General features: G+C 39.0%; 1 protein-coding gene across 3 annotated transcripts in view; it reads left to right on the top strand.

The window, feature by feature from the left end:
* The window catches only part of ago (F-box and WD-40 domain protein 7), a 126,581-nt gene that overhangs the window by 100,622 nt on the left and 9,960 nt on the right, over window positions 1-15,999 (top strand). For all 3 annotated transcript variants that reach the window (XM_083126316.1, XM_083126317.1, XM_083126315.1), the window contains exon 10: window positions 2,561-2,771. In XM_083126316.1, coding sequence (XP_082982442.1) covers window positions 2,561-2,771 — 211 coding nt within the window. The remainder of the gene's footprint in view (window positions 1-2,560; window positions 2,772-15,999) is intronic.

Here is a 15,999-nt window from a genome sequence, read left to right as displayed (position 1 = left end):
CAGTTACTCTCTGTACCTGTTTGATACAGTTCTTTTATGTATTGCACTTAAAACATGAATACAACTACACTATAAGTGTACAATATATGGAAGGGTCACACAAATACCATGCAGAATTTTGGTGGTTGTAAATTGAAGATGATCAGAAGTGTTAGGGATGAAGAAACTACAGATATTTTTGAGCAGTTGAGTCATTTGCTGTAGCCAACAATGCATTGTTTAATATGTTTTATTGTAATAGTTTGTATAGTACTGTCACATGTGCACATCTTCACATTAGAGGTCTCACGTCATTTTTCATTTGATATGAATGTAGATTTACCAAACATGAAGTTATTTCTCAGCAAAGCAACTATCATCTTCAAGAGGGAGGTGAGCAAATTTTCTTCAAACAATTGTTGTCACCAGATACAAACCAAACTTAGAATTCATCTTTTGGTTGGTTGGTTCCTGGACATCAAACAAGGATGACAACATTTTACAAAACTAAGTTCCTGCAAGTGTACATTGGGCAACTTCTTGGAAAAACTGCTCATGGATTATGCTATTTCTTGGTTTGCCCAAAATTTGGAATGACATACAGCACTAAACATTGTGAGGGTATTCTTTTGCATGTAGACCATTTTCTTCATCTTCAATCCTTTATACAAATTTAACTTGATCTACTTTCTTCAAATGGGATTCTTCCTTGCTCGTCTTAAACTCTTGTGTAATAAATAATATTTGGGAAGTGGGCAGTTGGGAGAGAGTGAAAGAGAGGGTGTAACATTTTATTCATTAGTGTGATTGCTGAGAAATGTATATTTTCCTCACTCAGTGGTTCAACAGTTCTATGAGGGCCAAGGTCTCTCAAGTAGCTTTTTATTAAACAAGTATGTTTACATAATAGTAAATTTGCATATCTTTGAATTTGTGCTTATTATTTTACTGGTCCAATATGTCTTTAAATATTGTGTAATTTAGTGGAATATTCTGCAATTTTGTTATTATTTTTATGGATATAAACTTAATTCATATGCCTTAGTTTTTAAAGTAAATTTCTAAACAAGCAGTTTCTTTTTCAAAGTAAAATCCACTGCAGTCAGTCACATGGTTACATACACTAATTAAGAGGGTTAATTAACCATTCATAACTTTATGTTGGATCAGTAGAATATTGGCTATTAAGTCTTGATAAATTTTATATTGTTACTTTATCAGTATGAGCATAAATTTCATATCTGTTCATCCCTAGTTAGTTTTTGTTTTAATCTGTGTCAGCTGTTGCCAATATGTATGTATGATTACATCATGATGTGATTGTCACCATTATCCACAAATTTGAGACAAAGCATAGAACTTTAAAACCGTTAGCAATATATCCCTGCACAGTAGCTGTGCGGTCTAAGGCATCAAGTTTTGAGCTCGGGCTACAGGATGTATGCTGGTTCGAGTCTCCTGGCGAGGAAGCATAACAACTTTTCTCCTGAGATTTTGCCCAGTGTGTGGGACCTTCGGTTACCCACCATCTTGAGGCAATTGGGGAGCTATGAATGAGTAGGGTAACCCGGTCATAGAAAGCCTACAACGACCGGAGGTTTGTGACTACATGTTACGCTATAACTGGTTGGATGATCGATCACCCGTCTCTGCTGAGGCATGTGCGAGTGATGGCGGCAAGTCAGTAGGTAGGCTTTGACCCTCAAGGGCTGTTACGTTATATGTTCATCCCTAGTAATTACATTAAGAATTGTTGTATTGGATCAATCACTTATCATCTGCATATTTCGTTTTTAACAAAAACACGAAATGTGAAATAACACATTGTAACGTTAATATTTCATGTTTCTGAAAGGTGTGAGGTGCATTTTCCTACTCTTGTTTTGTCACGAAATAATGTGAAATGAACTGCAAAATGCAAAATAGACTCTTAAACACAAAATTTATAGTTTATTTACCGTCACGACACTTTCCAAAGTAAGAACTATCCTGCGAGTTATGCAATTCACGGAAAATTGATTAATTCTGCTGAAAATGGACCCCCTTTGTACAAGAAGAAACTTAATATTCTGGTAATGGCATAAATGTGCTATTAGAAGGGATATGTTTATTTTGGGTAGTAAGTGAAGTTTTTAAATCAAATTATGGTTATATTCACATTTTTAAAACCAAAGTGTAATTTTATATACCGCTTGTTCACTGCTATAACAGCAACATTTTATTTTATTTACCACTTTTTAACTCGCAATCGACTCTGTTTTTGTAATGAACTTTTGCTTTTTTATTTACCAAAAATATGTGCCTCTATTGATTACATCATGATGTTATTGTTACCATTGTGCACAGATTTAAGAAAGAAAGCATAGAACTTTAAAATTATCAGCAATAAGTATCGCTTTCCTCAGATTTGAATGTGTTGGTTATTGTTTGCTGTAATGTAAAGCAGGATTTGTAAGATAATGGTCAATACTGTAGTTTCTTGAATATGCTGCTAAGTGCAGGAAACAATGAAAAATACACATCAGTGATATATATTTTAAATATTTATATTTTGATCTGTGTACGCTTGAAATATTTTCAGTTTGATGGTGTGCATGTAGTGAGTGGTTCATTAGATACCAGCATAAGAGTATGGGAAGTTGAAACTGGAGCCTGCCGCCATACACTAATGGGCCATCAGTCGTTAACTTCGGGCATGGAATTACGCAATAATATACTCGTATCAGGGAATGCTGACTCAACAGTCAAAGTCTGGGACATTGTCACGGGCCAGTGCCTGCAAACATTATCAGGTATTTTATATTCTGATGAAAAATATACCTTTGTTATATTGAATCAGTGTAAGAGAAGATTTTGTGTATGCTAAATGTTCCTCGCCTTACTCCATAAACATTCAGTGAATTGCTTCTAACTGTTGAATAGTGCTGTTCTTATGTTGCATGGGGTGTGTGTTAAATTTGTCTTAAATGTATGTTGTAAATTATAAAACTTAAAAAATATAAGAAAGTTTTTGTACCTCACTCAAAATTTGGACTCACTTTGGGATCCTTCTGCAAGGGGTCCCAGGAATTATCCATCTTTGTTTTAACTTTGTTTCAATTCCTCCCCTAGAAAAGTTAAACTGAAGCAGAAGTATCCATTTGTAAGACCTAAAACTTTTTGTTTTTAAAATTACCTACAGTGCTTATGTGAAAGTTCAAGAAAGTGTTATGTTGGAAATTACGTACAGTGCTTATGTAAACGTTCAAGAAAGTGTTATGTTTGCATTTGGGTTCCTTTCATATTGTTTATTCTGGGGTGTCATTAATTTTGAACTTGATTACATGCACTTGAGGCTCTTGAAGGTTTACTTTGGTGCTACTCCCTGCACTTGGTGGTCTGTGTCTGCTGGAAGACCTTGACAGCCATTACATGGGTGCTTCCACCCACTAAGAGAAGCACGGGAGACAGCACATGCTATCCTCTCCCAACCAGAGCTCAAAATTCCTTGGTTCCCACATTCACAACAAAGAGTAAGGGAATTAATTAGAATGTAAAAGGAATGAGAAATGGTACATCTTATTCTTTTAGTGCAGTGGAAGAAAATATACAGGACAACCTAAGTTACATGCTTCTGCCCACTATTGATTCATAATTCTGTGGAATTAAATAAATATCTAAATAAACAATTTTCTAACTACAATTTTGTACGGTCCTAAAATGTTGTTTAACAACATGAGGAACAACTTCGTATACAGGGTGATTCATAATTCCCTCCAGTGAATGTTTATAGTACAAGAACAATAACACACACAGCAAGAATATACATCAGTAGGGTAACTTAGGATGAATTGGGTAAAAAAATCTAACAATTTAAATATTTCCTTTAATTTCATTCAAATTTAAAATATTGTAATAGAGTGATCCTTTAACTATAATTTCCAGTAACTAATAATTTCTTAACATGGCTACCTCATCTTCGCCAGTTAAAGTTCTCTTGTCTACGAGTTCTCAACCTTCTACGTGTTTTATCGCATACTTCTTGGGGTGCTGACAGGACGGTACTGCTTCGCCTGTACCGTGCACTCATCAGGTCGAAGCTTGATTATGGATGTGTTGTGTATTCTTCTGCCCGCCCATCTAGACTTCGCATCCTAGACACCGTCCACCATGCTGGTATACGTTTGTGCTCTGGTGCGTTTCGTACGAGTCCAGTCGCTAGTTTGTACGTAGAGGCATCTGAGCCGTCGCTGTCTCTGCGAAGACAGCGGCTGGTAGTGAACTACTTCCTTCATCTTCGCTCGATGCCTTCACATCCTTCATTTGACACCATCTCCGACAAGAGTAGGCTGGCAAGGTATCGGCTCCACCCTAGTGCCACTAGACCATTTGGTGTTCGTGCAGACGAGATCCTGTCAGCACTTGGTGTTGACAGTGACCTTCCTGGCGTCTCTCCACTCATTCCGCCTCTCCCTACCTGGGAGTTTCCTGCACCTTCTATCGATTTTTCTCTGACTGCCCTTCCAAAGTCAGAAACACCAATGGTTGTATACCAGCAACGGTTTTTAGAACTTCGTGCGAAGCACCCCAATTTTAATGTGTTTTACACGGATGGGTCCAAGACAGTCGAATCAGTTGGTTGCACCTTCGTCCTAGACTCTCAAAGTTCCAGTTTCGCGCTACATCCTGCCTGTTCCATCTTTACGGCAGAGTTGTACGCCATTCTAAAGGCACTGGACTTTGCAGAAGTGAATGGGCTGAAGAAAGTCCTTGTGTGCTGCGATTCGACCAGCGTGTTGCAATCTCTGGATTCGCCGTATTCCCGGCATCCGGTAGTGCAACGCATATTCAGACGGCTTGTGTCCTTATCTGTCAGCACAGATGTACACTTCTGTTGGGTCCCTAGCCACGTGGGCATCCAGGGGAACGAAGCAGCTGATGCTGCCACCAAGTCTGTTGATGCAGATGGCGACGTTCTCGTCCACCTTTTGCCAGCTAGCGACCTGCAGAATGTGTTCCGTTGTCGCCTTCTTGACACTTGGCAGACCGAGTGGGATGTGGAAACGGGCAACAAGCTTCACTCTGTTAAGCCCACCATAGGTGCTTGGCGTTCCTCGTCTCGTCCCTCTCGGCGAGAAGACGTTATTCTTACCCGCATGCGTATAGGACACAGCCGTCTCACGCATGGTCACCTACTGCAAGGGCTGGACCCTCCGTTGTGTCGTGCTTGTAATGTTATTTTAAGCATCCGACACATTCTCGTTGAATGTGTCCATCTTGCTTACCTCCGGCAGACTTTTAACCTTTCCGGCTGTTTGTCATCCCTCTTGGGTGATGACAGCAGTATTTTATCAGGTGTTTTTAGTTTTTTGCGAAGAGCTGGACTCTTCCACCGTCTGTAAGGAGGTTTTTAGTTTGTTCTGACTTTTTAATGTGTCGTGTTTGTCTCGTGCAGGTCTCTTTACAACCTTGCACTTTTAGTTTTTCCCAAGGGGCTATCTACACCCCTTTTTTAAATCTCAGTCAGAATTTTAGATAAGGGGACATTTCCCCGTATACACAGAAGGGTGCGAAATGGCCTTAAGTGCGTGTCAGTTACCTAACATTGAAATATACATTATATCAGTTTTGATTTTCCAATACAAACCTTATGTTCAAAGTGTATCTTTTGCTCACACATCTTCCTTAAATAAACTTTATTCTTCCTTGTGCAGTCGAATATTTCACGTGATTTTCTTGCCACTGTACCCAATCAATCAATTTCACAGGAACAGGGTTGTTGTATTAGTACTTCACATTACAGATCCCACAAACAGTATTGTTCCCTTCAGCACTGAAGTTTTCTGACTGAACATGATGATGAGAGCATCCGGTCGATTTGACAAACTCGAACACAACCTTTCTCACATCATTTGGGTCGAGGCAAACACCACACAAACATTTTAGTAACTGCGATACCAGTTCATCATTCTGGTTCATGGTCAAAGTAGCTTACCCCCTTGTTTCTCAAGGATTTGTCCAGCACTGTGTATTCTTCTTTGGAGATACAAATAAGGAACACCAAACAGTTCTGTGCCAGTTGTTGGTTCTTACATTCCCTAAATGCCTTAATCGCTTTCTGTATGTCCTCTGATTCCACGAAGTTGAAGATTTGTTTGCATATTTCCCCATCTTAAAGAGACAAATAAATAGAAGCCTCTTTCAGAAAAACTGGACATATTATTTTTTGACCCTATTCACCAGATTTTTGTGATCCTATTTGCCCTAAAGTGCAACATTTTTCTGTTCATCAGTTGGATACACTGTATCAACGACAAATATAATCTCTTCTACGACAACTAAATACCATGTTATGCACAAATGGTCTTTAAAATATCACATGTAGTACAGCACAACACTAATAAATACACATAGCCATTTTTAAAACAGTTTTCACTGTCTACTTACATTTAACATGAGTATTATCTGTAGTTCTTGGCAGTTCCAAATACATTACTTCTTGGTAGCTTCTATTATGACGAGACTAGGTATTGGACCATCCCGTCCAGCAACGCACGGTGACGCAGCATTGTGATTGCTCTCGAGAGATTATACCTTTATATTTCCAAGTTACAACAAAAAAAAAATCAACGTCCAAAAATAAAACAAAGGTTGACCAACCGGCAAAAAGGATCAGTCCGGCTAATGAATTTAGCTCACCCCTAGCCCTTACCTTTAACTTAAATTCCCGCTGGTTTTTAGAAGGAAAAACAAAACATCTAATCTATGCTGATAAATTAAATTCGTAAACTCAACTACGTTCAACTGTTTCACTTAACCGGGGGGGGGGGGGGGGAAATATGCTAGTTTTCAGTACACCCCAACCCAGAACTGCAGACTCGATCATAAAACAAAAACTTTTACTGAAATGGAAGTTCGGCTTATTGCCTTGGGAGACCAGAGCTTGATAAACCTTCCCCTCCTGAAAGAAATATTATGATTAACATGATATTAATTAAATTACACTAAAGCATGCATGGATACAAATCTTTGATTCGGAGTCAGAAATATTGGTTCGACGATAACTATTTATTTTCACAAGAACGTAAACAAACTTGTATTTGACAATACGTATTCTTCTCAATTACCATGTGCCAAGTACACAATACTACACATCCTACCAGAATATTACAAAGGTTTCATGTACTGGCATTGTATTCTCAAAAAGATATCAAAACTGAATCGTACATCAAAAGTTTTTCCGTAAAGACAAACGTCCGAGACCAATAACAATCTTTACGACTGATAATAAATCCTACAACGGTTATTATTACCTTTTGTTCAACATGGCTGCCTAGGACGCCAATTTACCCGCCGAAACTAAACACCACGATAACACACGAATTATGGCCATAATTTTGACACTCGGATGCTAGCATTAATTTATGTGCGAAAGAACTCTTGTGTAGTTTACGATCCTTCCGGTTCACATAACTGCGATGCAAGAAAAGATGGCAGATTATTACTTACAGGACAGCTGACATCGGGGGAAATTTCCATGACCTTTAACTTCAAATATCCATTCATAGACACCATGGACAGTAACTGCTCAACGGAGTTTTTGAAGAACAGTCCTTCACAAACAATTTAAGGCAAATGGATTCACCTATCAGCTCCAATTAGGTTAGATTTCCATTGAAACTTATCACAATTTCTTTTACATTCACCAAAGCTTCTTCTTTCTCCCGGACCAAGTCCACGAACTGTTCCCTCGAGTCGATTCCTCCTATCTCCATCCCACCGCTTATGCACCAGGAACGGGTTCGATGACCCGTTCCTCAGACCAGTTCACTTTTATTGCGCCGTCTTGCGGCGTTGACGAAAGTTTCCTTTGTTGCAATGCCAAAACGCAAGTTACTAATTGCAATAACTTTGTAAATGTATATAGGCTAATCTAATTTTGAAAATATTATTTTTTGTTGTATACACAATCCAATCTTATTTATGACCCTTATACAAACTTTCGTGTTAATTTTGACTTAGAGTACATTGATGCCATCTATTGACAACTAACTCTTTGTATTAATCTTCAGTTCAAGGTAAATTTAACACTCAAATGCCATCTATCGGCAATTTCGGCACAATCTGCCTAATTTACTTTACAATTGTCACAGTCATGACAGATATTGTCATAGTTGGCGCCCAACTAAAGGCCAAACCCATGTAAACAATTCTTACAATAGATTAATATTCAACTGAACATAGAACATTTACTCTCATAATCACAAAGAATCAACAACACCATTTACAACATCATACTATTTACAACAAGAACACTGTATGAATTTCACAGGATGGGAATACTCATGTCGCCCTGGTCACCACTTGATTGCAAATTTCATCAGGTATTGAGTGAGTGTATGACCCATCAGTCGCATGCTGTCCCGCCGCAAAACCTTGCTCACTTGGCTCCACAGCCCGCCGCAGGCAAGATTCCACTTGGACTAACAAGGCAATTATAACCTGATATTTCGAATCCGGACAAAACTGGGCATCAACATTCTAAGTAATCCCTTAATTTTTTTTTTTTTCAATGACACATGCCCAAACCTGCAAATGAATAGCTTACTCTGCAATTTGTCTAACTCTCCTATCTTCACAACTCTTACTATTGTTAGTAATTGTAGTTCCCAACTAGCATACTCCAGTCCGCCGCTGAATCCCTCCTACTTGGCCATATTAGCCCGCCGCAGGTGATCATCTACTTGACCTATATGCGTCATTTCTGAACAGTACACCTCACTCTTGATTTGTATAAGCAGGCTCACTCACGAATTGAACGTGTGAGTCAAGTTCCTGCAACCTTTCATCAATCACACCTGAGTAAAGCATATTGACCCCCTTTACCTTTGTCAACCATTGCTTCATTTTCTCCTGAGAGCACAACCATAGTTTCACATTTTCGATGGATTGATTTTCTAATAAATCCCCCGTGATACAGTCTACTAATTTCAACGTGGAATCCTTAAAGTTCTCTACACAGAGATAAGGTCCATAGTACAAATTACAATATTTTTTAATGATTTTGTCACCCAAATTTCCAGGAGCATGATTTTTTACAAATACCAAGTCTCCCAGCTTGATACTGCATCTTTTAGCTGTCTTTAAATTTATTTTCTCTAATCGGCCTTTTCGTAATTCCTTACTCCTTAAATCCGCCATAAGCAATTTAGAATTCCAAGAAATATTGTTCATACCCAACCCTCCGGGACCAAAATCAATAAAGTTTCTTTCCAAATTTAGGCGTAACTCACTAGGAGTAAAACCGGTTTGAGAAGATATGGAATTATTCAACAGGTGCAGAGCATCCTGTAGATAATCTGGCCACCTTGAGTGATTCGTGGTGCACAAAACCCTCATTAAACGATTAAGCTCTTCGTGATACCTCTCGACCATGTTAGAACTCGGATGGTAGGTAGGGACATAAGTTACATCAATTCCCCACCTTTTCATGGACTCCTGAAACATCTTAGATTTAAATTGGGGCCCATTATCTGTGACAACCCGTCGAGGGACTCCCAAGTGAATGAAATAATTTTTTTCCAACTTGTTAAGTATCATCTTCGAATTACTATTTGATATTGGATAAGCCACAAGAAACCTGGAAGCTGAATCCAGGACGGTAAACAGAAACCTTTCTTTTTTCGGCCCTAAGGCGAAAGGTCCTTGCAAATCAAGGAATAACACATGACCAGGTTTATCTGTGTTATGTGATTTCGCAACGAATTTAGAAGGATGCTTATTGGGTTTTGTACGCTGGCAAATCTCACAATCCTTAACAAAAGACTTGATATCTGACTTCATTCCTTTCCAGAAAAACAACCTATAGACTTCTGCCAAGGTTTTTGCCACCCCAAAGTGTCCCGCATCATCATGACAACTTATGAGTATTTTACCAATTAAGATAACCGGTATACATATTCTGAGCTTCTTATGATCATGGTAATCTCGTATGTATAATATTTCATCAAACAAGCAATAGGTTTGATCCCAAGTTCTGGAACGAGGATTGACCACTGAACCATTTCCTTCCAGGTAATCTATTATTTCCTTGAGTTGAGAGTCCTCCCGCTGGGACTTAACAGTTTCCTCTTTGGATATAACTATTTTTCCTGGAAACAACGCCTGGTTTTGATTTATTCGAAACACAGAGTTTGAATTATCCGGAAACGTGCGACTGAGCAAGTCCGCCAATTGGTTATCGGAACCCTTACAATATCGCACTTCGAAAGAATACTGCTGGAGTTGCAAAAACCATCTAGTGAGTCTAGCATTCCACGTGTGGGCTGACTCCAACCACGTGAGTGACTTATGATCTGATATCACCACAAAATGCCTTCCTCGAAGAAAGGATGAAAATTTGTCAATAGTGAAAAGAATCGCCAAGACTTCTAATTCAGTGGATGTATACGACTTTTCATATGATTTCAGTAACCGGCTGACATAACCTAAATGTCGTATCTCACCCTCATTAATCTGATAACAATATCCGGCAACTCCAATTAAGGAGGCATCCGTTTGTACAAAGAAATCCTTATTGAAATCTGGATAGTTTAAAGTGACTTCCTGAACTACCAATTCTTTTAATCGTTCAAAAGCTCGCTCAGCCTCTATGGTCCATTGCCATTTCGTTTTATGTTTCAAAAGGTCATATAAAGGGTGCGCAATCATGGCATAATTATGTATGTACTTGCTCAACCAGTTGAAGCATCCCAAGATTTTTTGCAACTGCTTAATATTATAAGGCACAGGTAGATTTACTATACTTTGCACGTAAGCGGGGTCTTTCTGATAACCGTTTGTGGTAATTATGTGACCTAGGAACTTCAACTCCTGAACACAAAATTTACACTTTTCGAGCTTCAAAGTAAAACCAGCTTCCTTCAATCTCGAAAGCACTAATCTGACGTGTTCTATATGCGAATCCAAATTCTTTGACTTTATAATTATGTCATCTACATAGATTACAGTGAACTCGTGAAACATACCAAGAACTCGATTCATTACATCCACAAATACTGCAGTGCCATTAATTGAACCGAAAACTACACGTTTAAACTGGTATTGTACACCGTCAAAAGAGAAGGCTGTATACTTTCGGCTGTTCGGGTGCAAGGGCACCTGCCAGTATGCATTCCCTAAATCTAAGGATGTCAAGTATTTACAGTCCTGAAAGGATGATAACAAATCATTTATTTTCAAAGGAGAGATCTGCTTCAATTTTACGTGTTTATTGATTTTCTTCAAATCTACGCAAAGACGAATCCCGCCATTTGGCTTCGGTACCACCAACAAAGGAGAATGGTATTCCGAATTAGATCGCTCTATCACGTCCCATTGCAACATCAAATCAATTTGTTCCTTCACTTTCTCACGGTAAGCGTAGGGTATAGGGTAATTTTTCTTGACTATGGGACTATCAGTATTTAGCTCCATTTCATGTATATACTCTTTGCATAATCCGGGTTTATCAGAAAATACACCATCGTACTCTTTGAGCATATCAATTAGTCGAGACTTTTGTTCTATTGATAACTCAACTGTTTCCTCAAACTTTACTTCGAAGAGAGACCTATTATTTACCCTAACGTTTTTACATTCAGACACCTGCACACTTTTGACAAGTCTAGGTTCCTTCGGGTCACTCACTTCCTCCAATGGAGTGAATTTTAAAAAGACTCTGCCATTACGGGTCTGATAGAACAACGCTTCCGAATCAAAATTCAATTCACCCTGAACATTGTATATCACATCCAATCCCAAAATGATAGGAACGCTCAATTTTTTCACTACAAGAAACTGTACATAAATGTCATAACCTCCCAAATTTACCATTACTTTAACTATTCCTTCAACTGACTTAGTTTTCGTACCAGAATAATCCGACAATTTAACATTTGATGCTGGAACCAACCTAGGTCTAGAAATGAGTGAGGAGAGACCTTTCCATACATCTAGTGACATCAGACTCGTTTCTGCGCCCGAGTCACATAAGGCAGTCAATTTCTGACCTAAAATTGTAATTTGAATTAAAGCCGAAGGGCGGTTATTATTATTTTGTACATTAATAGGTATTAACTGTTTATCAAATTCATCCAACTCCCCGTCTCCCGAATCATCTTCCATATTTACAAATAGTATGACAGGTCGTGTTACTTCACTCTCCCCCCCTGCCCTTTGTGGAGAGTGTACTGGCCGTTTCCCGTCCGTCCATTACCTATTTCAATCTCGTTGAAATTTGGAGAAGAATGAACCTCAGCTTTCACTTGACAAGTTTCCCTCATTGAAGTGTGACCTACCGGTTCACCCAACACTCCCAAGGATCTCAAAAAGCTTAACATGACCGACATTCCCTCCCTGGTCCAATGAACTTTGTCCACTCTACCACGAGATGGATGTCCAATGAATTCTTCAAACAACTCAAGTTTAATGCGATCACTGTCATCAAAAAACAATGGAGAAATATTAAATACTTTTACATTATTACCATTATGTAATGACATAATGAAGTCATTGACTTCTTCCCAATTCCGCCACGCAGTGGAACCCTTTGAAGACATCAGTTTTGGAATAGGTGGCAATGTTAACAGATTTATATCCTTCGTCCTGCTAGACAGTTCTTTGACTGTTTCCACCAACCCCCTTTTTATTTCTTCCACTGATCGATATCTAAGTAAATCATTAGATCCAATCATAACGAGAACAGAATCAGCAAGTCTTTGACATGACCTTAGTCTTTCATTCAACTGATCAATTGTTTGTCCACTCACCGATAGACCAATGTGCCTATTGCCATCTGCATCAAATGAAACTGGGTAACCTGCAAAATTTTGAGCAACCCTCACAAACATACTGTCACCTACGAGCTGTCTACCTTCAAAGATGGGGATATTTCTACCCATATTTTGATTACCTGCCCGCGGTGTATAACCATTGAAGCGATTATTAGGAGGATTTATCTTGACCCCACTCACATCACCTCCCGCGATGCGAGTTCCGACTCGTTTCCCGAAACAGACTCTCTAGCTGAAAACGACGTAGCCTGAACTCGTCTCTTACTACGCGGACTGACCTGAGGCTTCATCACATTCCCAGACGAAGATGTATTAGCATCTTTCAGATTCATTCTACCTGTGGTATCCTTCGCTTGAGATACCACAGAGACTCTACCCAAAGTTTCACGGCCATTTTTGCTCTTTTGAGCATAACCCTGTTCCTTCTTCGTTCCCAGATCCCTCAAAGACTCATAGCTTTCAATGGCATGAAGTGCTTCTGAAAAAGTGGAAACATCCTGCATGACGAAGTGTTCCTTTAGTTTGTAAGGCAACAAAGTACCCAACTGGGCTACTAGATGAGACTCTTCCAAGTTGGGTTGTATAGATTTCAACAGCTTGAAATTTTTTGAGAAAAATTGGAGGACGCTTTCCTCTACTGACTTATTGTAAGGCGAATTAAGTATTCTAGTAAGGCAAGAGCTGCGCCATCTAGAATTCTCATAATGTGAAAGAAACCCCTGTTTGAATTCCACATAAGAACAAATCTTACCCTTATTTTCCCCGTACCATACTTTTGCGCTGTCAACCAACAACTTAGGTACATAGTTGAGGTACTGGTTCTCATGAATCCCATATAAATCTAAGAGTTCCTCAGTTTTCTCCAAGAACTGAGACGGTGTCACATCAGAAACTATCCCATTAAATTTCGGGAATTTTAATAAGTCCTGCGGTTTAATGTGTACGCTGTTCGGACGCAACACTGGATGTGTTCCCCCACCCTCAGCCGGTACACTGCCCTGTCGGTCTAGACCAGTTTCCTCTTTAGAGATCACATTACTCTCGTTCAACAACCATTTCTTGTGTCGCGTTTTCAAGTAGCTTTTCTTGTTTCTTTTACTGTCAAAGTCTTTGTAGACATCTTCCTTACACGACGTTCCAGAACTCGCGTAACCATTTTTAACCTTTACATAACTACCGACACCAATACGTGAAACGCTTTCTAAATCGGAGTCATCTGTAGCAGTAGCCTTATTAGCAAACTTCTTGTTCAAACCTCTAGTTTCCCCTCCCAACAATCTATTATCCGCAGTGTAACTCGATTCCTTATTTGTACTATCTACACACCTGTTGTCCCACCGGGTAACAACTTCATTCAATTTACTCATCGTCCCTTCTATTGACCTCAAAGTAGATATTACGACAAGAGGAAGTGTAACCTCTTTTGACAAGTCTTCCTCATTACCAGATCTTTGGTCTTTCCCCACTGCAAGGTCAATTAAATTCCTTTCCCTTTTTACACAGCTATCCACCATTGGAGTGCCATTAACATTTTTTGCGACATAGTCGTGATCAGTAAAATTAGTTAAACCTTTGTTTTCTGCGACTACACACACTTTTTGGGTGACCTCCTGCCTCAATGTTTGGATTTCCAGAGCATTGTCTAATTTGAGCTGCTCAATGTTTTCACGAACACCCTGTACCTCCCCTTCCAACTTGTTTAGCAAGGAGTCATATTTCTTTTCCACCCCTTCTGCTCTGGTAATGCACTCAATACGGTATTGAGCCACGCATCTTTTAATTTCTTCATTCCCCTGTCTGACTTCAAGGATACTTTTATCGGTTTCAGCCTTGAATTGACACAATTTGGTCTCCAAGTTGCTGACCATATCCTTAGTTGAAGCGAGCTCACTTTTGAGAGTTTCATTACTCTCCTTGAGTTCACCCTTAAGTTCCTTGGTGGTACTCATGAGTTTATCACCAAGTTCCCCTTTGAGAGTTTCATTACTCTCTTTGAGTTCATCCTTAAGTTCCTTGGTGGTACTCATGAGTTTATCACCAAGTTCCCCTTTGAGAGTTTCATTACTCTCTTTGAGTTCATCCTTAAGTTCCTTGGTGGTACTCATGAGTTTATCACCAAGTTCCCCTTTGAGAGCTTCATTACTCTCTTTGAGAGCTTCATTACTCTCTTTGATGAACGCAAACAGGGCATCGAGCGTCACTGGCTCATGTTCAGTACCCATAATGAAAGATTTACCCAATCTACTAAAAAAATCTACTTTTTTTTTTTTTTTTTTTTTTTTTTTGAGATAATCTGCGCGAACAATTCAACAATACTTGAGTCTCATAATCTTTCTATGACGAGACTAGGTATTGGACCATCCCGTCCAGCAACGCACGGTGACGCAGCATTGTGATTGCTCTCGAGAGATTATACCTTTATATTTCCAAGTTACAACAAAAAAAAAAATCAACGTCCAAAAATAAAACAAAGGTTGACCAACCGGCAAAAAGGATCAGTCCGGCTAATGAATTTAGCTCACCCCTAGCCCTTACCTTTAACTTAAATTCCCGCTGGTTTTTAGAAGGAAAAACAAAACATCTAATCTATGCTGATAAATTAAATTCGTAAACTCAACTACGTTCAACTGTTTCACTTAACCGGGGGGGGGGGGGGGGGAAATATGCTAGTTTTCAGTACACCCCAACCCAGAACTGCAGACTCGATCATAAAACAAAAACTTTTACTGAAATGGAAGTTCGGCTTATTGCCTTGGGAGACCAGAGCTTGATAAACCTTCCCCTCCTGAAAGAAATATTATGATTAACATGATATTAATTAAATTACACTAAAGCATGCATGGATACAAATCTTTGATTCGGAGTCAGAAATATTGGTTCGACGATAACTATTTATTTTCACAAGAACGTAAACAAACTTGTATTTGACAATACGTATACTTCTTCTCAATTACCATGTGCCAAGTACACAATACTACACATCCTACCAGAATATTACAAAGGTTTCATGTACTGGCATTGTATTCTCAAAAAGATATCAAAACTGAATCGTACATCAAAAGTTTTTCCGTAAAGACAAACGTCCGAGACCAATAACAATCTTTACGACTGATAATAAATCCTACAACGGTTATTATTACCTTTTGTTCAACATGGCTGCCTAGGATGCCAATTTACCCGCCGAAACTAAACACCACGATAACACACG

Source organism: Lepisma saccharinum, chromosome 8, assembly GCF_977018435.1.
Source record: "Lepisma saccharinum chromosome 8, izLepSacc3.1, whole genome shotgun sequence".
NCBI lineage: Eukaryota > Metazoa > Arthropoda > Insecta > Zygentoma > Lepismatidae > Lepisma > Lepisma saccharinum.
Note: the sequence above shows the minus strand (reverse complement) of the source record. Positions and strands in the feature narration are given on the sequence as shown.